Source organism: Chamaea fasciata, unplaced genomic scaffold (genome assembly GCF_029207755.1).
Source record: "Chamaea fasciata isolate MVZ Bird 193981 ecotype frontalis unplaced genomic scaffold, bChaFas1.0.hap1 SCAF_6, whole genome shotgun sequence".
NCBI lineage: Eukaryota > Metazoa > Chordata > Aves > Passeriformes > Sylviidae > Chamaea > Chamaea fasciata.
Genome location: NW_027094091.1, coordinates 2,296,588 through 2,323,815, shown reverse-complemented (window position 1 = coordinate 2,323,815; position 27,228 = coordinate 2,296,588). Strand labels below are relative to the sequence as shown.

Below are 27,228 nucleotides of genomic sequence, written 5' to 3'. Positions count from 1 at the left end.
AACTGTACCTGTCATTATTTCATCCTCCTGAGTTTCTTGTCACTTGAGAGGAAATTACATTTTTGGTGTAAATATCATTTGGATGGGTCACTTTCTGCTCCAAAATGCAGTCTCAAGAGAAACACCTTCTTCACCTCTGAGCTCTTTGCAGTGTTCAAGGACAAGGAGCAGGTTTGGAGGGTCAAGCTCAGCTTGAGAGCTGGACAAGTGTTTTTTCTGCACATGATCAGAAACCAAGTAAAAGCTCTCAAGAAAACACCCTTATGTCCACCCAGAGGTGAGCAGAATACAAGTGGATGCACTCAGAGCATCAGTCAGGCAAAAACAAGAGCCAAGCACACCTCCTTGGACAGTAAATAAAAGGAATTTGAAATTGGAAATGGGTAATGCCATTTATTTACACTACCACATGTCCCAAACAACCCTCAGTCCAACTCCAATTTATCCCTTTTTCCCACTGCTTAGCCTGGCCTCTCTTGTCCTAAATGATTAATGCCTGAAATCCTCACCCATTTATGCCTTGCAGCATTTTCATCTTGGCTGTAGCCAGTCCACAAAGCCACCCCTGTCTGGGTTCAATTTAAATTAAGACATACAGAGTTAATTAAGACTGCGAGCTGCGATCTCAACCTAAGCACATGAATACACAACTCTCCTTCCAGACTCCTTTTCCACAGGGAAAGGAGCAGGCACCCTGCTCCAGTGTGCAGAGCACAGAGGCTTTTAGCAAGACTCCCAGATTGCAGAGGGCTGCAGGAAAGGCAGGAGTGTTGTGGCTGGAATTAAATTGGGCAATTTGAGGCAATCAAACCCATTTTTCTAAAGCCAGCCTGAAAGTCACACCGGTGGAACAGCTCAGGGGTCTCAGTCATTTTGAGAATTACTTTGTCACCAAGGAGAACCATCTCCCAGCAATCTTTGGTCATCAGAGGGTATTTGCAGGTGCTGATGTTCTCCTGACAGGTGACTCCTTGGAGCACTCAATCCCCACGGAGAAACAATACTCAGTGACCTGAGGCAGGGTGGGCTTCTGTCCCATGGCACAGCCCACACACATCCTGGGACTCAGGAACCCAGCAGGGTTTTCCTTCTGGGAGGAAAGTCAAGATATTTGGTGCTGTTCTATTGCCTGTCTGCGACAATCTTTAACTAATTTAGTTAGCTACCCCAGCAAGCTGAAGAATTACAACCTGGTTTAGCTCCACTGGCAATGGGTGTAGTTTTGAATATTGAAAATAATCATTTACTATCTCTGTCTGTATTAAATGACTCCTTATCCAGACCTACAAGTAAGATTTAAGCTACAGAAGGGACAACTAAGTTTTCAAGGTTTTGATCTTAGTGGTCAGGGTTTCATTTTGTTTTTCCTCCCCCAATCCTCTGTGAGAGATTTGAGTCCTGGCACAAACGCAGCAGCTCAGCACAGGCAGCAGAAACCGTGGGCTACAGCCTCACCCTCAAAGCTTCTTTCTCATTCTGGAATTGAAATCTGATTGTTAGATGGAAAACAGAAAACCCTCATGCTAACCACAACTCCAAAGTCTGCAAGTGCTGCTTTGGGGACGTTTCCTAGAGTCAGCAGAACTGGCTCCCAACAGGCAAAACTCTTTGGTGGCAACAGTACTTCCTACCTGACTCCACCTTGTGACTCTCACAGGGACACAGGGATGGTCAGGGCATCCTCACACCCTCCCTGAGGTCAGTCCTCGGTTTCTTGCAGCGATGGGTTGGTGAAGAAATCACTTCTTGGTAGAAGTCAGTGACACAGAGAAGCATCAGGCAGCTTTGCCCAAAGTTCAGCACAGGCACAGAGTGGAAATTCCACACACGGAACAGATTTACCAGTAAAACGTTGCAACTAATTCAAACAAACAAACAAAAATCTACCTCGGCTGCAGATGTTTTCAGAGCATTTACAAGGCAAGAGTGGGGAAACCAGACTGGCTTGGGTTTGGTGTTTGTGTCTAAATTGTCAAATAAATTTGCTCTTCAGCCCTGGTGCTGCACAGGGCTCTCTTTCCAAGGAGTCAACAAATTCTTTAGCCCAAAACTCTGCTGTGGAGAGAACTCGCTATTCCAGCTGGTTCAAATGCAAGCAGCAATTAGGCAAAACTACTCCACACTGCAGTGACACAGAGAAAATGCAAAAAAAGGAGATAAATCCAAGGGTGATTCCAGGCTTGTGCCACATGTCCAGACAGGGCTTTAAAACATGCAACACATCCTTTTGTAAGGGGAAAACCCAAACCCCACACTAAGGTAGCTCAAGGCCAGGCTGAAGGATTTGCAGCACAGAGGGTGGCTAATCCCAATTAATAATGGCCACTGGTCACTGAGAACCTCAGCACTGGAGAATCAGGGACAGATGCTTCTCTCCACAGCTCCTCTGCTCAAGTCTGTGCTCAGTGTTCCTGCTGTGCACCTGTGCTCAGCCACTTGGAAAAACCATCCCAAAATATGAATAAAACCGCCCACAGAAGCAGCACGAACCAGAAGCAAAGAGCAAGAAGCTGTTTTAATTTGGGTAAGAAATTAGAGAAAACAAATAGAAGAAGGAATGTCATTTCAAAGGGAACTTCATGCAGAAGCAGCAGCACTTGCATCTGATGTACAGAGAGCTGCAAAAGAATTATTTATAAAGCCCAATGACACAGATTCTTCTATTGCTAAAGTGACAAAGTAAGATAAGATAAGATGAGCCATTTGCTTTGACAGCTTCACTGTCGGCCTTCAGCATTCAAACTTTTGATGTCTGGAGTTGAAAACCAAGTATTTTTAGATTCCATTTTCTTTCCAGGATGTTATCACACGAGAAGAAATAACCAAAGTTGAAAAGTTCACACCTGTCCATTCTCCATCTGTGAAACTGCTGAAGATAATTAGCTGGAAAAGCACATTCACCTGCCAACGTGAGGCTTTCCTAAGAACTGCAGGGCAAGAAAAGCTGAACCAAGTGCCAACAGTCCCTAATGAAGGTGTCACAGAGGTGTGTGCTCAGTGCCTTCACCTCCTGCACACCACAAAGACACCCTGATCTCCACTGCCAACTCCAGTGCAGCAAAGCCCACTTGAGCAGAAAGCCTGAACACTTCACCCACGATCTGAAAGTAGAAAAAATCCAGGGGGGTGAATCATGGTGATCTCATCTCTCCAGCAATAAAGAGAATAATGTGTGAAGCTGCACCAGAAAAGGGAATTGTACTTGCAGGGTGTAGAAGGATGTTATTTACCACCATATTTTTGTCTATGACCACATCACAGAAACGTAGCTGTGAACTGTAAATCCAGCACAGGATTTACACAGCACAGTGTCAACAACCTGCTGGCAAAATGCTGCAGTCTGTGCTGACCTCCAGGTAATCCACTTGATCCTGACCACCACCTGCACGGCTCCTTGGAGAGAAAACTCCACATTTTGCAGAGATTACACAGGGGAATTAATGCTTTCCACCAATTTAAAAGAGATCAGTAATTTACTACAGCTTGTTATTCAATGCAAGGTGTGGATTCTGCTTTCCCAAATTTAATTTAATTCCCTGCATGGCTAAGCAGGGAACACGAAAGTTTTTAGGAAGGATGTGAAGAGTCTGGCCCCACAAATAGCCAGGATTCACCTCAGGAGGAGGCAGAGGTTTAATGTGAGGGATATATAGAGAAAAGGGATGAAGGAGGGAGCAAAGACAGATTATGGTCAAACTGTAAAATAATCCACCAGCAAAACTCAACAACTTCCTCCAGGAGGCAGCTGCACCCCTTCCCCAGCTTTAACACCTGCTGTGAAGGTTTGTTTCAGTGTCTGCAGGACGAGCTGAAGCCAGTGTTACCTTCCAGCCACTCCTCAGCCTGCTGGGCTCTCCTCTGGGCCATCAGCCTGTTGCCCATGTTCCTGCGGCGCCGGGGCATCCCCTCGGCTCGATCCTCCCCGTGGGGCCGGGGCCTGGCCCCTGCTGCTGCTGCCACATTCTGCTGGTGCTCCTCGTCAGCTGCAAGAAGGAAACAAGATATTCCTATTAAAGCTGATTTTCCCTTCTGCCTTTCTGAGTTACCAAGCAGCAAAAGTGTGTTTTTCTTTCTAAAGTACTCCGATTTTTAAAAAATATTCATTTGTACTTGTGTAACGTAGGTTCATCTGATTGAAAGCTCAGAGCCTGAATGTTTCAGAGAGGAATATGGAAATCATTACACATGAAACAGAACCTGAAGAGCAAACAAGGATCACAAATTACAGCTGAAATAAACAGAGTTATGGGGCAACTTCATTCTACCCCGCTGATTTAAACTCCCCAAAACACAGGAAGGTACACACAGGACACAAAGGGTCACTGCAGCTCTCACTGCCATCCTCTCTGCATCTGCTGCAGTTACTAATTAAGATCTGGCAAATGAAGAATATCCTAACAGGAGCAGCTGGGAGAATGGAACTGACCAGTGGGTTTATTTCAGAAGTTTTCCATAGAAAACATTCAGATTTTTCTTTTTTTCCTGTTTCTTTAAAATATAGCAGCAATGCAAAAAATGCAAAAAAAAAAAATTAAAATCAGATAACAGTAAAATATCATCATCCTTGATACCTGCTTTGCATAGTCTAGCAAATATAATCCTAACTGATATTTGTTACCTGCTCAATCCTGCAAAGTATTGACTTTTAAGCCTTAATTCAGGCAAATATTCAAATGGTCTCATGGAAAGGTGCAGAACTACTCACTCACTCCAACTCAGGACACATTTATTTTGTGATGTGCTGGATGATCTGTCCCAGGTCTCCAGCATCCCGACCCAAATAATGCCTTCCTAAAAAAACTCCTGTTAGCACATATCCCATCAGAAAATGGGATGAATCTGCATCTATGCCGCACCAAAGGTGTGCCTGCAGCTCACCTCAGTTATCTCAGCCTTCAAAGCTGACTTTGGGGCTGATAAGGACACAGCTGCAGCCCTGAGCTCAGCAGAGTCACCTGCCGCAGGCTTTGGCCAGCAGAGCCCTCAGCAGCTCAGGCTGCTGCTGCAGATGTCACAGGGACGTGACAGGGCCCCACAAACTCCAGTCCCAACACGCTGTGACGCCTGGAACTGAGTCACTGCCCTGTCACGCTGCTGTCACCCTGCTGGTCCCATCCAGCTCTGCAGATAAAACAGGGCTGTGAGAAATCACTGAGTGCAGGCTCCAGAGATGCTGCTTCAAGGCTTGCCCACTCCTGCCCAAAGCTTATTTGGAATGCTACAGGAAACATTTCCCCAAGAAGCAGAGCAGCAGGTCACTTCTTGGACCCTGATAAATGCCAAAAATGCTCTGCAAAAAACTTTTTCATACAAATGCAGTATTTCTCTTCCTAAGTCCTTGAGATATGCTGCAATTCAAACCTCAGCATCCTTTCACCTGCAAGCTTCAGTTCCCAAGATGGTCCTGCCCAGCAGCTCAGCTGTGCAGTTCCAGCACTCATTCATTCCGGTTTTGGTTCCTGTTGTCCTGTGAAACAGAGACTGCTTTGCATTTTATGAAAGAGGAATCTATTTATAAGCCATGTATTTCTTTCAAACCAAAGAGCTCAACCCTCACAGAGAAAAACATGTGAACCAAGCTCTCTGCTTTTCTCCATTTAATTCTCTACAGGAGACTCAGTAATTCCCCAAAGTGACCAGTGTGGACTGGGCTCAGGATGCACTAAACCCCACCAACCCTGGCCCATATCACAGCCAAACACACAGGGCAGCTGTTGGGACAATATTTGTCACATCTCCAAAATGTGCAGATTAACAGAAGACACCAAGCCACTATGGATTGTCACTTAGGAGGAAAATAAATGTTTTAATGAAGCTTTTTTCTTCCTTCCAGTCCCTAAAATATTTTTCCCGACTGCAGATTCTTTTTCAGCAGCACAAGCTGGCTGAACACGAGCCAGTGGCACCTGGGGGTGGCAGCAGGGCCAGGGCAGTGCCTGTCCCCTGTGCTGGCACTGCTGGGGCTCCTCCAGTGCTGGGGGTGGTTTTTGAGCCCCTCCCAACAAGAAAGACCTGGAGAGCTGGAGAGAATCCAGGGAAGGGAATGAAGCTGGGGAAGGGTCTGGAGCACCAGGAGAGGCTGAGGGAGCTGGCAAAGGGGCTCAGCCTGGAGAAAAGGAAGCTCAGGGGGGACCTTGTGGCTCTGCACAACTCCCTGACAGGAGGGGACAGCCAGGGGGGTTGGGGTTCTGCTCCCAGGGAACAGGGACAGGAGAGGGAACGGCCTCAGGCTGGGCCAGGGGAGGTTCAGGTTGGATATTGGGAAAATTTCTTCATGGGAATAGCTCTCCAGCCCTGGCACAGCTGCCCAGGGCAGTGCTGGAGTCCCCATCCCTGGAGGGATTTAAAAGCCATGTGGATGTGGCACTTGGGGACATGGGTCAGTGGTGGCCTTGGCAGTGCTGGGGGAATGGTTGGACTGGGTGATCTCAGAGGCTTTTCCAACCTTTTGGACTCGAGCATTCTACAGCTTCTGTTTGCCAGGCATTCAGCAGGGCAGGGATTTGGAAAACATGAATGGCATTCATTCACTGCATTTCTCCCTATCCTTCGCTGGAGGAGGAGAAAATCCTCACTTGCTCTGCTGTAACACACCTGGAGCTGCTCCCTCAGGGGTCAGGGCTTTGCCCAAGTGATTCCAGACACAGAATTGTTGCAGAATGCTCCACCTTCAGCTGGGTCCTCTCCCTCCCCCTGAACTGTGTCACACACTGATGGCACACAGAGGGGAGGCTTCACAGAACAGAGGACACACTTAAAAATCACTTTTCCTTTTTCTTGGGACTGGACTGATCATCAGATCTGAGCTCAAGAATGATTTGCTCTGGGGTCTGGCCCTGCTGGGTTGTTTTTTTTTTTTTTTCACCTCCTGCAGCACAGGGTGGGGTTTGGCTGCTGCACTTATCTGAACACATCTCTTCATTTTCCTGGAGCTGCAGAAGCCTCAGCAGTGGCACCCCAGGCTAGTCAGATCATGCAGAGATTAGTCACACAAGCACTAATTAGCCTTGATCCAGAGCCATCTGAGTGAAAATTAATGGCCAGCATTAAAGAGGTGAGACAAATGATCCACAAGCTTTGCAGAATGGCAGGCCCGACTGAATTAATGAGATAAGCCCCTCAAATTAACAGTTAATACAAACAAAACACTCAACAGCTGTCTGGGCAATGGACACGGGCTCAGTTTGTATTTGTAGTTGTGGTGTTCAGGGTCTGACACAGCCCTCAAAAGGCAAGAATATTTTTTGTGCTGGGCATAGCAGCTCTGCCTCGGTGTTCAGGAAGCATCAGTGCAGGCAAGGGATTATTTCAGCTGACATGTCAGCCAGGGCACAGCAGCAGCTCTGAGACTCTGGTATTGGCTCCTTCCTGAAGGGAGAGAGAGAACGGAGCTGTGACCTGCAAGCAGAAATCTCTCCTGAACTGGATGTGAAGCACCACTGCAAAAAAACCACCATGGAATCATTCAGAGCCCAGATCCGGACCTCCTTTTACACTCTCCAGAAATTTGCCTCTCCACGAAATTATGCAAACTTTTGCATAAGCAAGAAAAAAAGAAAACCCCTTGCCTGTCACAGCCCCTTCCTCTCAGTTCCATCAGAGGAGGTGACACCTGGGCTGGCAGGGCTGCCTCAGGGACAGAGCTCCACCTGCTGCACCCTCTCACGTGGTGGCACTTCCCACCACGCTGCTGCCACCATCCAGCACCTTCTGCCTCCATGAAATTCAGAAAGGGATTCAAAGTTCAACAGGTGGAAGCTTCCCAGGGAGGTGCTTTGGCCCAGTGGAGCTTATCAGAAAGAGAGGTGGCAACCACGTGTGAAATCAAGAAATGCCACTTTTTTTTTTTCTTTTTCATTTTCAGTAGAACAAGTCCAGGCATGATCCTGCAGGAAACAACCTGCTGCTCCAAGTGACCTTTCAAAGGAAATGCAAAGGTACAGGATTTACCTCTCCTGATCTTTAGCTCCCTAAAGCAGGAGAGTCTTGAACATTTTTAAAAGCCAATTTCCACAAGATAAAGTCAAAAAGAAGCTGCTGCCCAAACCCCTGCAGGTTAACAAGAAAAGGTGAGAGTTCCCACCACTTCTTTAGGTCCAATGTCCCTGGTTTCAAGTCCTTCCCAGGTGGCAACGAAGATTTATTGGCAGAATTATGGAAGCTTGCATTTTCCACCTAAGAAATTGGAATAGGAAAGCAAATTCCTGCCTAAAACTAAATTTTGTGGCTATTAAATATACCAGAGTCCCAGTGGTTCTGAAAAATAATTTCTGCTGTGTACAGAGAACAAAGTCATCCCCAGCAGCTGAAATTCTGTGAAGGGCTTTACCATGACAGAAAACAATATATGAAAGTAAAAAATATCTTAAAACCACAGTAAAAAAAAGAGAAGGCATGACCAACTTGTGTCAAAAATTATCACTAAGAAATGCTTCAACGTGATTAAATTGTCCTGAAAATAAATTAACTTCAACCAAGTTGCTCAAAATCAGTATTAAAGCTTTTTAAAAAAATAATTCACACTATTTAAAATGAATGCTTGGGTTTCAATTTAGAACTTTGAATGCTTAAAGAGAACAGAAATCTTCCCAAGCCCCAGAGCCCCTGATTTATCTAAATCATGACAAAAGTCAAGCTCAGGAAACGATGAATTTCTGCAGGACATGCATCCCTCGCTTTTACCAAAAGTTCATCTCTTCATTCACAGGAATCCAATAAAATTACATTAGTTTCCAAACATTTCCAAGAGAAGAATTTAGACCAGGTCTGTGGAAGCAGAGGTGTGTGAAAAATGTGTTGGAAAATTTAATTATTATCAGCAAAATCTGCTTTTAACACAGATCCCTTACCAGCACAGTACTGCACTGAGTGACTCTGATGATACTAAAGGTGTGGTGGTTTTGCCTCTTAATTAAAAATTATCAAAGCAACTCCCCCAAAAGAAAACGAATATAAAATCCAACCCCAAAACACCCCATTATCCCCAAAATCCGTGGAGGTACTGACCAGGAGTTTAAGAGTTTGTCCTGGCTAAACATCTTAATTCGACACCTGGCAGCCAAACAACCTCCCTCCTTCCGTGGTGAGAACCCAAGGTCAGTGAGTTCACACCACACCTGATTCCTTCCCACCCAGACAAGGTCACTTCCACCACAGTGGAATTGGTTATGGTTGGACTCAAGTGATTTTTGAAGGTCTTTTCCAGCCCAGACGATTCTCTGCTGAGCAGTGACACAGGGCTGGAAGTGCTGCATCATCCACCTGCTTCCCACAGCCGCACTGGGTGAGGTGGGAGAGGAGCAGAAGTGGGACACGGCACAGGATTGAGTCCAGATGGTTCTGGAATACCTGCAGTGAGGGAGACTCTGCAGCCACTCTGGGCAATCTTTTGCAGCATTCTCAGTAAAAGAATTCTTGCTCATGTTCAGGTGAAGCTTCAGTTTCCTGCCTGTTCCTGCTGTGCCATTGCTGGGCCCCCAGAGCAGAGCCTGGCCCTGCAGACACTGATGGACATGGATGAAGTCTCCTCTCATCTTCCTCTTCTCCAAGCTAAACAGCCCCAGCTCCCTCAGCCTTTCCCGGTCGGGAAATGCTCCAGCCCCTTCATCATCCCCACAGCCTGTGCTGAACCCACTGCAGGTCCCTCCTGTCCTGAGGAGCCCAGAGCTGGACACAGCACCCGGGATGTGCCTCCCCGGGCTGCGCAGAGAGGCAGGATCACTCCCTGACCTGCTGGAAATGCTCTTATCTCAGGATCCCCGTGGCCTTCTTTGCACGAAGGAACGCTGCTGGCTCAGGGACAGCTCGTTGTCCACCAGAACACCCAGGTCCTTCTCATGAAGTCGGACTCCGCTGTCTGCCAGTGCTCAGGGTTGTTTTTCCCCACGTGCAGGACCCTGAACTGCACTGAGCTGAGCTTCAGACGGTTTTTCTCTGCCCCTCTCTCCTGCCTGTAGAAGTCCCTCTGAAGGGCAGCACAACCCTCTGAGATATCGGCCATTCCTTGTTTTGTCTCATCAGCGAACGTGGTGAGGGAGCATCGACCCCTTTGTCCAAGTAACCGCTAAAACAAGGCTTACAAACACCAAGTACAGAACCCTGAGGGACACCCACTCATGACAGGCCCTCCACCTACACCCCCTGCCCCTGATCCCCAGCCTCCGGGATCTGTTCTCCATTCCCCCCTCATTTACAGGAACCTCAGGGACAGCGCCCCAGTCCCAAAGCCGCTGACAGAACCCCTGACAGAGAACTCAGACTTCCAACCCAGCGCCCCTCACCCTGGGGCCGCCTCAGGCCGGGAACCCCCAACGGCAGCGGCACTAGGCCTCAGCGCCCCCACCCCACAGCCTGCGGACGGAGGACGGGGTTAAGACGTCGGGACACCCCCGGAACCCTCCCCGGGTCACCCCAAAACTCCTCGGGGGCACCCCCCAAAACCTCCGCTCCCCCCAACATGGCGGGCTCCCCTCAGGGGCCGCCCGATGCACGGCGCCCCCTGGCGGCTCTCGAGAAACGCGCCCCCCGTGCGGACTCCGTTAAGAGCAGGGCCGCGCCCACCGGAACGCGCCTCAGGGGGGCGAGGGAGGCCCGGCCGGTGTACTCAGAGCCGCGACCCACCTGCCCTGGCTTGGCCGCGGAGGCGGGTGGCGAAGAAGAGGAGGACGGCGAGCAGCACGGCAGCGGCGGCGAGCAGAACGGCGTCCATCCCGTCGGGCCGGCCCCGCCTACATCACCCTTGCTACGCCCCGTCCCCTTCCCCTGCCGCAAGGCCCCCGCGCGCGGGCTGCCCCGCGGGGTGCCTGTGGCGGCGCGCTGCGGCGGGCGCGCTGCGCTCGGGCAGGCGCGGCGAGGGCAGCCCGCGGGAGGGGTCCTGGCTCGTCCCTGAGGCGGGCGCGGAAAAGGGAATTAAAGGCGGAATTAAAGCAGGAGTTAAAGGAGAAATTAAAAATTATGAGGCAAAGCCGGCTGTGAGTGCAAGACCCGCGGGTCTGGCCGCCGGGCACGGCTGCTGCGGGCTGCTGGTGACGCGTCCGTCCTCCGCACACGGCGGGTGGGCCCAGGCTGGGGAGATCCTCAGCCGTGACCCCGCTCCGGGTCCACCACAGGCAGGCCCTGACAGCTGTCGGGTTGTGCCAGGCGATGGTGAAACTTAAGTCACACCTCCGAGTAATTTCTGTCTTCTGCCTTTAGGTCTCAGGAATTTGGGAATGGGATGAAGCTGGAGCTGCCTGGCTCTGCAGCGTGTCAGGAGCGATGTTCTGACCTGGCCTGGACCAAACGCGCACAAAAAGATGCAGAAACTTGCACTGGAGATGGAGAAGAAATTTCCCCCTTTTTGCATGGTCACCCACTGTTAGATCTGCAACTGTTTTTCAGGCTCTGCCCCAGTCCTATGAATGAGAAGTGTTTTAAGCTTTACCCATTTTCGCTTTGTGGTTGTGAAGTTCTGGTTGATCAAGCCCTTTCTCGGTTCAGAAATGCTTTCAATGTGACTGTTGAAAGCACTCTTGGGGGGAAGTGTTTTAATAAATTGAAAATGCAAATTAGAGGCTATGGGACATCTAAAGGTGATCAAAAGCACTGTTTTAGCTAATTAGTCATTGCTGTGGACTCCACAGCTCCCTGTTCCTTGTCACGAGCTCAAAATGAGTTCAGATCTGTCAGCACTTGAAAAGCAGCTTCTGCTGAGGGATTTGCTGAATTTTAGCGATGTAGAACCAGCAACACAGTGGGAAGCTCTCAAAAAAGAACTGAACTACAGGCTGAATGTTTTATGGCAAAGTTTTATTTTAGTAATAGCCTTTCAAAAATCTTATTTTGGGAGTCATTCATAGAATTGTAGAATGGTTTGGGTTAGAAGGACCTTAAAGCTTGTCTTGTTCCATCCCCTGCCATGGGCAGGGACTCCTTCCACTGTCCCAGGGTGCTCCAAGCCCCGTCCAGCCTCACCTTGGACACTTCCAGGGATCCAGGGGCAGACACAACTTCTCTGGGCACCCTGTGCCAGGGCCTCATCACCCTCACAGGGAACAATTCCTTCCCAATATCCCACCTAACCCTGCCCTCTGGCAGTGGGAAGCCATTCCCAGTGTTCTGTCCCTCCACCCCTTGTCCTAAGTCCCTCTCCAGCTTTAGGCACTGGAAGGAGCTCTAAAATCTCCCTGGAGCCTTTTCCAGGTGAACATCCGCAGCTCTCCCAGCCTGGCTCCAGAGCAGAGGGGCTCCAGCCCTTGGAGCATCTCCATGGCGTTTTCTCTTCAGCTGGACCCTCTCCAGCAGCTCCACGTCCTTCTGATGTTGGCCCCAGGGCTGGGGGCAGCTCTGCAGGTGGGGTCTCACCTGAGCAGGGCAGAGGGGCAGAATTCCCCCTTCCCCTGCTGCCCACACTGAAGGATCAGCCCGGGGCACGGAGGGCTGCGGCTGGGCCGTGTGGAGCTTCTCATCCCCCCCAACACCCCCTCACGTTCGGCTTTGGCTAAAGCAGATGTGCGGGAGGTTCCCAGACGCTGTTTGTCATCCAGCCCCGCAGGCAGCGCGCACTTGTGTCAGTGCTGAGTGTTTTATTTCCCTGCGTGATCCCTACAGCCTTTAATGAGGAGATGGTGTTAATGATGGGATTGTCACCTGCTCCTCTCTGGGCTGCAGAGGGAGCAGAGGAGTTTTTCCTGTAGGTGTCACCAATATCCCGTGTAGAAACTGAGCTTGAACTCCCGCGGAACGACCGAGCGTGGGATGCTGAGGTCGATTCGATATAACACGAGACTTCTGAAATATTTGAGATCCCTTGGGTTGTATTTCGCAGAAGGCTTTTTGTATTTTCCTAATTTAAGTCTGGAAAAATCCCTTTTTTTTTTTTTTTTTTTTTTTTTTTTTTTTTTTTTTCAATAACCATGTAAATTCCAGAGGATTTTGAGGCTGGCTTTCTACCAGGACACTGGGAGAATGTGTGAAGGCTGTGATGAGCTGTGGGTGGTGATTGAGTTTGGTGACTGCTGCTGGAGCGTGACTTGTTCCACTCAGTCATGCAAATACTGCAAGAATATCATGGAATGATTTGGGTTGGGAGGGACCATAGACATCATCTTGTTCCACCCCCTGCCCCGGGCAGGGACACCTTCCACTAGCCCAGATTGCTCCAAGCCCTGTCCAACTTGGCCTTGGACATTTCCAGGGATCAAGGGACAGCCACAGCTTCTCTGGGCACCCTGTGCCAGGGCTCAGCACCCTCAGAGGGAAGAATTCCCTCCTTAATATTTAATCTAAATCTGTCCTCTTTTAAAAATGTTTCCCCTTGTTCCAGCAGTTGTAAATCCTTAATCACAATAATCCAGTATTTGCAGACCTATGGAATCTTCCCACCCAGCGTGCGAGCAGTGCCTGATCCCCGTACAGGCTGTTTTAAGGGAAAATTGGTCTTTTTTTTTTTTCTCAATTTATTGTGACAAAAGGTCAAATAGCACATTCCCCCTCAAACAAGCCTCATAGAATCACAGAATCATTACTTTTAGAAAAGCCCTCTTGCATCATCAACTATCCCTCCCCCACTGCCAAAGCCACCAGAAAACTACCCCGAAGTTCCACCTCTACACTTAAAATCCCTTTAAATTTAAATCTTTGTAGGGCTGGAGGCACGTCCACGTTTGAGCGCTCATGACTTTTTTTGGAGCAGCCGGGAAAACTCGCCCAGCTGGCAGAGCAGCCCCGAGGCTTCGATTATCGATGGCCGGTAATGAGGCTCTAAGGAGAGGCAATTCCGTGCTAATAAACTAAAGTGCATCCAGGAACTCGGTGTATCCCGGGCCCTGGGGCCAACTGGCACAAAACGCCCTCTTCTTCCACACTTTGTCAGCTTGCCTCGCCTTCCAGGAGAGGGTGGCTGGATGCAAACTGCCTGCTGGGAGCTGTTCCTGGACTGCTTTGAGCCGGGAATGATCTAGGAAAATGCAGCTTGGCACCCAAGTTTGTGCAGAGGGACTTTCTAACCACTTTCTCCCATGGATGTACTTCCCAGTGCCTGGGCACGCCTTATTTTCCAGCAGGGATGCAATCTTCGTGCAGCAGGGTTTATTTTCAGGGAGAAATGCTGCAAGTGCTGCCTTCCAGCTCCCGCCCACTTGGATATGGACCTCGGCAATTCTTCCAAATCCTCTCGAAATGTGCTGATGAAGGGGAGCGTTTCTGCATCACTCCTTTGTGCCAGTGGGACACAGCACCTTCCAGGAAGCGCTCTGGATTGCAGGATCACACTCTGGGAAGGATCTGGATCGGAGTGCCAAAGAGCTGCAGATTATTTTATCATTGCAGGGCAGTGAGCTGGTGACCCTAAATGTGGGTTGAGCTCCACCCAGGATCCCCCTGCATCATCTGGAGCTCAGCACCTCCCCAAAGCCTCTGAAAAAGCTTCTGAGACCTGTCTTGGTTTGTTCTGGCTCTGCTGCTTCCTTCTCACTGCTCTCCTTGTGTCCCCTGTTTTAGGAGAAATAAAATGATTTATTGTTGTTTGAGAGAGCTTGAGATCTACCTTAAACAGTGAAATTTAAACACAAGTAGTGGTTTTAATCAAAATAAAATCTTAGTTCTTGAAAACGACATTACAAAATTAAGAAATGCATGATAATTTGAAGGCTTGAAATCATTGTGAGGTGATTCCCTCTGTGTTGTGTTTTATAACAGCTCATTTCTGCTCTGAAGGTTTGAGTGTCTGGTCTAGTTCAGCCACAGCTGCTTGTGGGCCAGGATGTCTGAGTGATGCAGGGAGTGAGACTTGATCAGATAAAGGCTTCTTTTTGCCTTAAAAGCTGTGGGAAGATTTGAAACAAATAATGCCAGTAAAGATATAAATCAAAAAGAAATCCAGTCAGGCTAAGGGTTTCTGTGAGCAGGTCTTCAAAAATATTTGGAGATCAAGACTGTTGTGCTGACAGGGGATTAAAGAAAAAAATCGTGGTGACGTGAAATCCCTACAAGTGAAATTCAGATGCTTTCCTTCCTGTGGCCACAAAACCAAAACCTTTCAAAGGCTCTTTGGTGAACACTGAAGGCACAGAGGTGGTGGATTTGGGTGTCCCTGGTTAATGCCCTGACAACAGGGTGCAGCCTGTGCGGCTGTAACTGCACCTGTGCCTGTCTTTTCTACCTCTCTTTTGGCTATATACTATTCCAGATGACTCTTACCCAGTGTTTCTTGGGAATGGACACATTCCTAGAAAAGACCTGTTGTAGTCACCCATCTCTGGAGGTGTCCAGGGAATGACTGGAGGTGAAGCTCAGTGCTCTCGGCTGGTTGACAAGGGGGTGATGGGTCGAAAGTTGGACTTGGTCTTGGAGGTCTTTTCCAAGACTTAGCTCCAGCTGCATTATCTGAGCATATCCCAGCACCAGGCAAGCTTCTCCTCTGGAATTTGGTAGCTGAAAATCAAAGATAAAAATCCTGGTTTTCTTCCCGAAGTCAAGTCCTGGGGAGGGCAACCATCACAGAAACAGCGGTGCTGAAAATGCTCAAAGGAAACGTGCAGAGGTTGCTGTTCTGGGTGTCTTTGTCATTCAGAGCTGCTCCTGCTGCAGAACTCCCTCCTCTCCTCTCATGCCCATCGAGCTGTTTGTCTAGAGCCTTAATGAGTTTCCTGTATCTTTTCGAAATGTAAATTGTAACCAATTTACAAGTCATTAGTTAAGAAGTCGGTCACTGCAGCCCCGCTTTAATTTCACCTGTCCTTTCCCGTGTTTCCATTAAACCCCATTTAATTACAAATCCTATCTCATTCTCGGGGCATCAGCCGCATTGTAATAAATGTCCCTCAAAGTCCGTGACTCAGCTGACAACACACGAGCAGTGACCAAGACCTGGATGAACAGGATTTCCAGTACAAATTAACAAAGAACTGTTCTCCTGTCTCCAAAAATCCACCAGCACGAAGGGGAAAGAAAACCAGAGATGCCAAAATGGAATTTGGTTTCTTTGCTGCAGGTGAAGAAAAGGGGCGCAGTTGTGACCCAGCAGTACCTCCCTCCCTCAGGTTGCTCCCAGGGACCACGGGGACTTGCAGCTGTAATGGCTTTGCTGCCTGAGGGGGGGAGGCTTTTAGCTGCAAAAATCCACCTTTCCAGCCAACTCCCATAAATCCAGAGTGTTTAGTTGGATTGCAGACTCCGCTTAATGGGAACCTTGCTCACCATTTCACATCCTGGTTTTGGCCTGAGCAGTTGGACTCATGGGCTACATTTCTGTTTCTGGGTGCAGCACAGTAGAAATCACTTTTATTTTGGCTTGGCTGGAGACTGGACTGTGGGGTGCCCGTTGTCTTTGGGGCAAAGTCTCCCCTCCTCTAAAGGCTTTCCCCCACTGTTCTCAGCATCCCTTTACCTCTGCCTTCCCTCATGAGCACATGGTGGAATGGGCCAGGGAGTGGATCCTGCCTTCTGATAACCTTTGTATCAGCAAAAGGTGTGTCTGTGGCACAACAGCATAACTGGTGTAACCCAAGGGTGGGTGTTCATCTGCCTGTGTTCATCTCCCTTCCGGACTTCTTCAGCGAGGCTGGACAAGCCCAGGTCCTCTTGCTCCCTGCCCTAGTGGTGCCAGACTTCACTTAATGTGTCTGTCCATCTTTCTGTGTTGCACATGAACAACTTGGCCAGTTGTGGTCTTGCCTTGTGAGATCGAATTTCTCTTTTCAGCTTCGTAATTAAGGTTATAGAGAAGGGAGAGCCCGACTCCCCTCAGAGGTGTGTGATAAAAGGCTGAGAAGCAAGAGGCTTAGGCTGCAGCAAGGCAAATTCCATAAGGCAAGGAGCAGTGTTTACACTGTGAGGATGGTGAAATGCTGGAGCACAAGCCCAGAGGGTTTGGGGGCATTGCTTCTCTTGGAGATGTCCCACACTCAGCTGGACAAGGCACAGCCCAGCCTGAATTTTGATGCAATTCTGCAAATGCCCATGAACCAGAACAGAAGGAATTGCACGTCCAAGCAGAGATGAGTGTGGATGCAGCCTGCAGAGTCTCCTTATCTCTCTTTGAAATACCACTGCTCCATGCTACCGCTGTTCAGCAGCTCCATGCTGACAGCAGGCCAAGAGCTGCATCAGCGACCAGGAACATTCGCTTTTCTCCTCGGACTGCGTGGAGTACACAGATAACTCTGGGAGCAGCAAGGCTGCTTTCATCTTCCTGGAGCTAATCCAAACGGATCACGTTGCTGGGGGAAGTCAGGGGAGAGCAGGAGAAGACAGAGTATCTTTATTTAAAAAGAAATTAAAGAAATCCTTAAAATCAAAGTGCTTAGCAGGGGTTCAGCGGGATCGGGAGGCAGCGGTCCTTGCTGGTGCTGAATTTATTGCCTCTGTTAAATGTCTGGACTGAATTCCTCGTCTTCCCACAAAAGCAGCTGCTCCTACCTCGTGTTGGTTGGGCAGTGGAGAAAAGGGAGCAGAGCTGTCTGTGCTGTCCCTGCTCTGTGGATAACGGAGGGAACACAGAATTGTGAGGACTGTCAGGCTGGATTAGGCTCGAGGCGCACGTAATCCAGTTCCTTGCTTTCTTTGATGACCAGTACAGTGGTTTCCAGGAATCATTTTAAAAGCTGTACAAAACATTTCAGAGGAAAAACTGTTTATTTTATTCCCCCTTCCCCCAAAATGTTACCCTGACTGCCATCCTTGCCAAGGTCAGCTTTAAAAAAAACAGGAAGATTTCCAAGAGCTTCTGGAAGGCTGTGAGTTGCTGGTGGTGGTGTAGACCCACAGTAGGTTGTAGGAACAAATAATTGGGGTTGTCACAGCAGTCTGGGCTGTGCGAACAATCTGGGGAAGGCAGCTGGGATCCCCCAGGGAAGTGGGAAAAGGTCAGAACTGACACATGGGCTTTGCCAGAGGTACCAGGAGTCTTTTGCTGCCTCTGTGTATTTTGAATCATCAAAGCCTGGAACCTTTAGATATTGGACTTGGATGGTCCTTGTGGGTCCCTTCCAATTCAGGATGTTCCATGGTATTCTAAAGGAAAGGGCAGGGAAACCCAGGCAACAAATGTCCCTCAAAAGCAGCCAGGAAAACACTTCTGCAGGGCTCTCTTTCTGCAGGGACCTGTCTCCAAGAGAGGCCATGATGCTCAGAAATTATCTTTGCTTTGTGTTGCAGATCCTAAAGTAACTAAACTGGATCCCCAGGAGAGAGGTACAAAACCAGTAACCCCATGAACAAGATTCACTGGATTTCATCTGCCACTGGCAATCAAATCATAGAATCACATACTGGTTTGGGTTGGAAAGGATCTTAAAGATCATCCAGTTCCATCCCTGCCGTGGGCAGGGGCACCTTTCACTATCCCAGGATGCTCCAAGCCCCGTCTGAGCTGGCCTTGGACATTTCCAGGGATCCAGGGGCAGGCACAGCTTCTCTGGGCACCCTGTGCCTGAGCCTCAGCACCTTTACAGTCAAGAATTAAATAATTCTAACCAATCTAAATCCATTCTCTGCTCAGCCTGTGTTTGTGCTCAGGATTACCCCCACCCAAGGAATTTAATGGGATGCCTCCTGTAAGTCAAGGGGAGGGTGTGGATACCTTGTGCATATCTATGGGACTCAGAGAAGTGGATTCCAGCCAGAGCTCCCAGGGCTCCTTGTAGCCTTCTCCATGCTCCTCAGGCACTTCCCATCCCACTGCTGGGCATTATCCCAACTCTAAGCCGGGTAACAAGCGGGGAGATGAGCTCAGTGTGGCTGCTGGAGGATTTCCTGGATATTGATGAGTACATCAGGGGGATGGGTATGGGTACTGTCTTCCATGCCATTAGTGCAGGGCTGGAGGATGAATCGATGGCCAGAGATGACTGCCCAGGTTACTTTGTCTCCTCTTTGATTTAAGCACTGTACAATTAGTCCAGGGCTTGAAAATTATGCTATTAAACATTGTGCTGTCCTTTTTAATGGATGGCTACTGGGAGAACTTACTGGAAAATTTCCAGTCCTCTTGTTTCCATAGGAAGTGTGCACAAGGACAAGGGCTGCCTAGGATCCCACCTATTCACCCCAAATCAGCATCACCTCTACTGCTGCATCCCTAATATTTGTCTGTGTGCTGGAAAGCCACGTGTCCTGTCCCACCTCCAAACCCTTCCAGTTCATCACTGTCCCTGTCACAGCAAGGGTTTCCTTTATTCCTGACCTAAATCTTCCTGCAGACAATATAAGCCCAAGATCATCCCATCCCATAATGAATATTCATCATTTTCTGTAGCATAACGAAGGTCAGTGTTCTTTAATAAGAGAGAAGAAAGGCACACAGGAGGTCCATTTAATAACAGAGGTGACTGGTACATAAAGCAGGGAGATATTACAGTTAATATCACAAGGGTGGGAATGTGCTCAGGAAAATCCTGGCAACCAGGAGGAAGGGATGCCATGAAGTTTTAGCTTTGAGAAGTTAAAAAAAGCTAGGACTGAAGTTAATGGAAATTCTGCCCGCATAAGAAACACAGGTGGAAGGGAAAATCGGCTTATTTTAATCAAAGCGAGAGGGAAAAAAAACCCCAACCCTAATTTAAATCAGTCCAAGTGATTGCAGGCTTAATTCTCTCCCCTTATTAGACTCTTCAATCGTAACCCTACAGCCCTAAGAGATCTCTTTACACTGGAGCCATGGGAATTTGATTTGTATGCATGCTGACCTCAAAGTGATAGAGTGAATCCATCCTCTGTTGGTGGGGCGGATTCCCAATTAAATCTGCTGGGAAAGATGATTACATGACCCCATCCTTGTCTGGAAGTGGGATGGATGGGGAGGTTCCCCTCTGTCAGTGCTCTCAGGTCTGAGGTGCTGGATAATTGCTATGGATGGAAAAAGGAGGAGAAGGCACTTTGCCCCTATTCTGAGCTGGAGGGAAAGGAAGGGTGAAGCATCTGTCCATGAGGAAAAGCCGGGAGAACTGGGATTGTTCAGCCTGGAGAAGAGAAGGCTTTGGGATGACCTAATTGCAGCTTTCCAGTACCTGAAGGGGGCCCAAGGGAGCTGGAGGGGGACTTTGGATGAGGGATGGAGTGACAGGACAAGGGAGAATGGCTTCAAATGGAAAGAAAGTAGGTTTAGACTGAATATTGGGAAGAAACTCTTCCCTGTGAGGGTGCTGGGCCGTGGCACAGGGTGCCCAGAGAAGCTGTGGCTGCCCCTGGATCCCTGGAAGTGTCCAGGACCAGGTTGAACAGAGCTTGGAGCAACCTGGGACAGTGGAAGGTGTCCCTGCCCGGGGCAGGGGTTGGAATGAGATGGTCGTTAATTCCAACCCAAACTATTCCATGATTCAGTGATGAAATTTAAAAAGGAGGGTGGGGAAAGTCAATTAGGACATGCTTACTTTATTAAAAAAAATAAAAATCCCCAAACATCGTAATTAAAAGGAAAAACAAACAAACAAACAAACCAGCCTCGCATCTTTAGTTTTCTTTTCCTCCCTCCTGTGATTTTTATCTGCTCTGAAAAAAAGAGAGAAGCAAGAAAAAGGATGCCAGGTAGGTGTTACTTTAGAAAGCCCTGATCAAAAGCCCTGATTTACTTGGTTTTCATGGGGTTCAGCCAAAATTCCTACCAGGACATAAATGTGAACTCATTCCTTTCCTTCCCATTTCACTTTTTTTTTTTTCCCATCCCAGAAATGACACAGGCGGAGAGGTTGGAAGCAGCCAATTGCCATGAATAAGTGGAGGAGAGACCCCATTTCATCCTGGCAGTCATTCTGGAAACGGGGCCAATTCATTAAGCAGAGATCTCCTCATCCTCGAGCAGAACAGCCTGTTCTGCCTGCCCCGAGTGCCTTCTGCTCTCCCAGCATCCGCAGAGGTTGCTGCTTGGAGAGGGACAGCCTTGGAATCCTACCCTGAGATATTCATATGGATTTGTGTGTGGGAAAAAAAAAAAGAAAAAAAAAAGGCTCATTTTGAAGCAAAATTTTTAATTTTTGCCTGCTCCCATCCACCCTCTTCCCCATCCAAAGAAAGCATCCAGCCCGGGAGGATTCATCCAAATAGAATGGTGTGTTTTGCAGTTATTTTGTTTTTTTTCTTCTTTGGTTTGTATTTTGGATTTTTTTTAGGGATCGCTTTACAACAAAAAAGCAAAACTACCCCTGAGAAAAAATATCATTTTGCCTCCCCTCATCCCTGTCCCTTTGTAACCTCGGGTTGGGCTCTGCGCTGCCAGCCCCAGCCCTGCTATGTCCCGGTGCCAGCTGTGGTACCCAGCCAAAAAAGACCAGGAAAACCGGGCTTGGGGACTTCCCCAGTGATGGATTTTGCTGCCATCCCGTGGTCACTGCCCTTTGAAGCCACTGGACGGATCTCAGAGTTGGGGGGATTTGATGGTCTGGCAGTGACCCCCCCCAAAACAGGAGCTGGGCAAACGCCCTCCGAGCCAGCAGAGAGTGGTGAAAGCCAGGAGAAAGGGAGTGGGATTTCCCCTCCCATCTCCTGCTGAAACACAAGGACAGGTCATGAAGGGGCAGGTCCTGAAAAGGTGCTTCATCACCTTTAAGCATAAGAATGCCCTTGGGATCCTACTTCCATCTGTATGTATCTCTGATTTTTTAAAGAATTATAGACCCATGGAATCTCCTGAGATGGAAGGGACGTACAAGCATCATCGAGTCTAACTCCTGGCCCTGCACAGGGCACCCCAACAATCCCACCCTGTGCATCCCTGAGAGCATTGTCCTTCCAGGGTCCTGTCAGTGATGGAGTTGTGCTCATCCGTTTCTCCCACGGCACTCCCGAGTCACTCACTCTTTCCTGACTTTTCCTTTGCCTGCAGAGAGAGGAAAAACGTACTGGGTTTAATTCTAGCTCTTCCCAATAAGAAAGACTTTGAGGGGCTGGAGCATGTCCAAGGAAGGGAACGGAGCTGGGGAAGGGTCTGGAGCACCAGGAGAGGCTGAGGGAGCTGGGAAAGGGGCTCAGCCTGGAGAAAAGGAGGCTCAGGGGGGACCTTGTGGCTCTGCACAACTCCCTGACAGGAGGGGACAGCCAGGGGGGGGTCAGGCTCTGCTCCCAGGGAACAGGGACAGGAGGAGAGGGAACGGCCTCAGGCTGGGCCAGGGGAGGTTTAGATTGGATGTTGGGAAGATGTCTTTATGGAAAGGGTTGTCCAGCCCTGGCACAGCCACCCAGAGACGTGGCAGTCACCATCCTTGAAAGTGTTCAAAAAACCTGTGGATGTGACACTTGGGGGTGGTTTAGTGGTGGCCTTGGCAGTGCTGGGTTGGATTTGCTGATCTTTGAGGGCTTTTCCAACCTCAACAGTTCTGGGATTTTGTGGTTCTGTGGTTCTGTCTATCTGCCCACTCATTGCTTTAATGCATCGAGTCTTTGGTATGAACCAAGCTGAACCTTTATCTCCCCAACACAGAAGGAAGCAAAAAAGTGCAACAGGACCTGGATTAGAGCAGCCACAGCCACCTCCTGGCTCATGGGGTGACTTAAACAGCTCCATGATTTTGGTCCAGGTCCCTTCAATGAGCTCTTGGCTGATCCCAGCATGGACCAGGAGCTCTTACACCCAACAGCCTTGTGAGGGATTTCTGGTTTCTAGCTATCAGTGAACTATCCAAGACCCGTTCTTTTCATCGAGTTCAGGTGACCCTTTCTCAGCATTTCAACACCCTGAACCTCTAAATCAGGCTTAAACATCCCAGGGGATCTGATTCCTGGGCTCCAGCACTGCCACTGAAGTGTCTGGGCCATCATTTTCCAGTCAGTGCTTGAGTGGCTGGTGTGGATTTAGTGTGTCAGAGCAGAGACTCCACAAAAAGCAACATTTCCTGCATGCAGCACCATATTTCAGCATCGAGGATAATTCTGTATTCCCATCTGCTTTATTTTAAGCAGCCCCAGGGATGGAAAGAGCCACCTTAAGAAAATACAGCCAGCGCTATCCTGCTCCAGCCGCCCACGGGCTGACAGATTAAATCTCGTTTGCTTGTGCCAGAGTCTTGCTCACTTGTTTGTCATTATCTGGAGTTTTGTTAGGCTGTGTTAAAAAACAAAATCAGCAAAACAAAACTTATTTACCTTTTTTTTTTTTTTCCTTTAATAAAAATAGAAGCTGTGTCAGGAATGGAGAAGAGTGCAGGCACACTCTTGGAGAGCAGCACAGCAGCAGTGATCTGGTCCTGCCAAGGATGTGTGGATGGGAAGCTCTGGAAGACTGACAGGAGGAATTTCTGGCCATGCCTCACCTTGGGTAAGCACCCATCCCCACAGCCTGGCTCCAGGGCTTGCATGGCCACCTCCACTTCTAATGGCATTTTTAAAAATTCTTTCCAAAATTTGCTGTTAGCTTTGCAGTTCTCTTATCATGCACATCTTCTTCCACCCACGCTGGACACCAGAACGAGGATATCACAGTGAATTACATCCTTCTCCATTCAAATTCAAGTGGAAGAAATCCAGTGAAGAGCTGAGCAGACACATTTTGCCACCCTACATCAGCTTTCCGTGCTGGATTCACATCTCCCTTTCTTCCCCCTTTTTCTCCTCCCTTTCTGTATTTTTTCTTCTTGCTGCACATCCTGATCCAGAGAATAAATCAGATGGGCTGAACTTCATTACTTGGGAAGCCACCATTTCCTAGACCATGGAATCACAGAATCCTGGAATGGTTTGGGTTGGAAGGGACATTAAAGATCATCCAATTCCAACTTCCTGCCATGGGCAGGGACATCTTCCACCATTCCAGGTTGCTGCAAGCCCTCTTTAATCTGACCTTGGACACTTCCAGGGATCCAGGGGCAGCCACAGCTTCTCTGGGCACCCTGTGCCAGGACCTCACCATCCTCACAGGGAAGAATTTCTTCCCAATATCCAAACTAAATCTACCTTCTTTCAGTGTGAAATACCAGCTTTTCATAACCTCACCATTTGCTGCAATATGTTTGACAGTTCCAAAAATATTCAAGCCAGAAGAGCCCGAATATTCCTGCAGCTCATGCAGACCAGCCTGGACCCAAATCTCTGGGATCTGTGAGGTCATCTGAGTGCCCATGGGAAGTGCAGCTGTGTCCCAAGGCACAGCCAGTGTCCCCTCTGTGGCTGCAGGAGAGGTGACAAACTGGTAGAGGAAAGGTGAAGGTCTAAGGTGGATCCAAATTGTGTCTACAAGCCCTAAAGGAGGCTCCTAGATAAGATGGACTCTTGGAAGTGCACAGGGATAGGCAGGAGGTGACAAATCCAGTGAGAGGCCAAGAGAAATCCAAGAGAAAAGCTTCCACTGTGAGAACGGTCAAACATAGGAAAAGGGGGATCAAAGAGACTGTGGATTCTCCATCCTTGGAGATATTCAAAATTCTGCTGGACATAACCAAGGGTGATAAATTGGTGTTACAAGAGGACTCATCTTTGATCCAAAAGGTGAACTGGAGGCCTCGAAAACCCTCCTCCCACCTCAGTTATTCTGCAATATTGACACATGGAACCGATGGAGGCATGTGAAATTATTCACATCGAGTTGCTTGCAAAGTATGACAGGGAAAGGGTTGTCCAGGCTGCCCGAGGCAGTGGTGGAGTCACCATCCCTGGAAATGTTCCAAAAACACATGGATATGGCACTGGAGGACGTGGATTAGTGGTGAATGTGGTGGTGGTGCTGGGGTGACTTGGTGATCTTAGAGATCTTTACCAGCTGTAATGATTCTGTTATTCTGTGCCTCCATGGTGAGTTTTCCCACCCAAATCTAATCCTGGGGGACCTTCTTAGGGGCATAGGGTGAGTTTCTGGCAGGGCTGGCTGCAGAATCCAGGCATGTGCATTCCAGAGGGCTGAAATTCCACCTGGGTGTGCTGTAGGAGAGACAGTTTAGATCAAGAGCAAAGCCAGTTTTAGGACCATATAACTGCCTGTGGTACGTAAACCTCTGTGGCACTATTTTAAAATCATCCTTTTTTACTAAAGGGAAGCAAAAAAATCTACAAGTAAAATAAACTTTTCCCTTTTTTTCCTGATGCCTTAAGCTTTAGCTTTCATATTTTCAGATTCTGTGCTGCCTAGGGATGTAGTTCTGAGCCTCATATTAAGTGCTGGTAAACTCTCTTCACAGAGCAGGGAGACAAAACAAATCCTTTTCCTGATGAAGACCAAGGACAACTTTCAGCCCAACAGTGTAAACAACGGTGGACTGAAAAGGGAAGACAAGATGGATGAGACCTCACAACCTGAAGCTGTAATTGGACAATTAAACCCCAATATGCAAGTGGACCAAAACTTATAAAAATGTGACCAGCCAGCCATTTTGTGACTATTCGTGGTCCACCCTGGGTGCAGCTGTGGTCAGGCTCCTGTCCTGTCCAAGGTGGATCCTGGAGGCCTTTCAATAAATACCTACTTTATTCTCTAGCTCTATCCAGTCCCTGTTACAGGTCAGCCTTCCAGGGCATCAACCCCTCCCCAATAAACTGTCAAAAATGACAGTGAACAACCCGCACAGAATTGAAGAGATGGAGCTGTACTCATCTCTGGTTTTGCAGGTGATGCATGAGAGCAAATAGCTCGGAGGACCTGGGAGAGTTACACTTTTATCACCAGGGATGGAAGGGAAAAGGGACAAACACAGCCTCTGGATAGACTCAGGCACGGAGCATCTTTTTCTGTCTTCATGGCCCATTGCAGTGTCATTGCATCGACTCAAATAAATTGCCCAACAATCAGGACATGCCTTCTATTGACCTCTGGGGATCGTAGACAATGAAACCTCCAGTGCTTGAACCAGGCTGTAATGAGAAGATTGATGTTTTTGGGAAGACTTGCTGACTGCAGCTGGGTTTGAGGGCTGGGATTTGCCAGAGCTGCGCCTCTCCAAATGGTTTTCCCATGGAGAGGCTTTGCTGGGAGCAAACGTTTTCCAGCATCCTCCTGCTCTTGGTTGGAGCGATTCCACTTGCAATAACCTCCCTGGCTGTGCTGCTGGGTGAAGAGAGATTTATTTTCATGCATAAGAATGCTGGAGGAAACAACTTTTTTTGTTTGTTTGTTTATTTTTTGTTTTGTTTTGTTTTGGTTTTGTTTTAATTTGTTTCCTTTTAAAAATCATTGTTATAAATTTTGTGTGCAGACTTGTGGTTCCAGTTATACCAACAGTAAATCCTTGACTTTATGTACAGAATGGAATCATTTAGGTTGGAAGAGCCCTCCAAGATCGACTGCAACCATTAACCCAGCACTGCCAAGGCCACCACTTAAATGCATCTCTAGATATAAAAATAAGGGGTATTTCCACTTTGCCCATATAAAGTATTTTTAGTGCAGTTCCATTAAATCTGTGTCTGCAGTGATTTCACCTGATTTACACCTTTCTCCATTGTCAGAAATGTCATTTTCCCACCCTGTCCCAGGCTGTTGTCCCAGGTGGATGTGTGATCGTGGCTCCCACACCAAGGGTGGGAACATCCTAGCTGCGGCCAAACCTGGGTGTCCCAAACCTCCTCCAAAGCTGTGCAGCCACCACTGCTGGAAATGTTCATCCCACCCGGAAAAGGCTCTGAGCAACCAGCTCTGACCTTCAGGTTGACCCAAAGGGTTTGACCTCAGAGATCTCTCCCAACCTCAGTCCTTCAATTGTTTGTAAAGGTGACCTTGAAAATGGCAGAACACCAGAGTCAAGGATAGGAAGGAAGAAACCCCACACAGACTTGCATTTTAATTCCTTTGAACTCCTCCAAGATCAGCCAGAAGCTCTGATTGGATTTGATTTTACTTCTTTTTTTCTCACTTTACAGCCTTGACTTAAACTGAACTAAAACCCGTGGAACTGTTAATTGAAAACTGAGTGTCAACAGCAGTTCAGCGCAGAAAGAGTTTCAATTAAAAGCAATCTCTTCTTGCCATCCAAAGTAATATTTTCCCTCCTGGCTAAATTTTAAGTGAAGCACAAAGTGGTTGCTTGTCAATGCTTTAATGGGATCTGAGCTATTGTGTGGGAAAACTTCCTTTCACTCAGAGGCCAAGGAGCTTTTCATTTTTCGGAGCTGAAAGCAGAGGAATGGGGGTTTTTTGGTGTGATGTGGCTGGTTTGCTTTTTCTCTTCTGGGCTGTGTGGGTGAGGAGTGAGGTGTGATGAAGAACACTATCCAAAAACCAGGGCTGGGTGGGAATCAGTGTTTCTCACTCCCTATCCCTCCTGGCCCTCCATCCCCTCCTCTCCAGGCTGGAGCTCAGCCTGCCTCTTGTATTTATCCAGAATGGTTGAGCTAAGT

At 48.4% G+C, this 27,228-nt stretch overlaps 1 protein-coding gene across 1 annotated transcript in view; it reads right to left on the bottom strand.

The window, feature by feature from the left end:
* The window catches only part of DDRGK1 (DDRGK domain containing 1), a 33,534-nt gene extending 22,805 nt beyond the window's left edge, over positions 1 to 10,729 (bottom strand). Inside the window, exons 1-2 of the mRNA XM_066185202.1 lie at positions 10,621 to 10,729; positions 3,825 to 3,983 (exon numbers count right to left, since the gene is read on the bottom strand). Of these exons, the coding sequence (XP_066041299.1) occupies positions 3,825 to 3,983; positions 10,621 to 10,708 (247 nt within the window). The 5' untranslated portion in view covers positions 10,709 to 10,729. The remainder of the gene's footprint in view (positions 1 to 3,824; positions 3,984 to 10,620) is intronic.
* Positions 10,730 to 27,228: the final 16,499 nt, after the last annotated feature.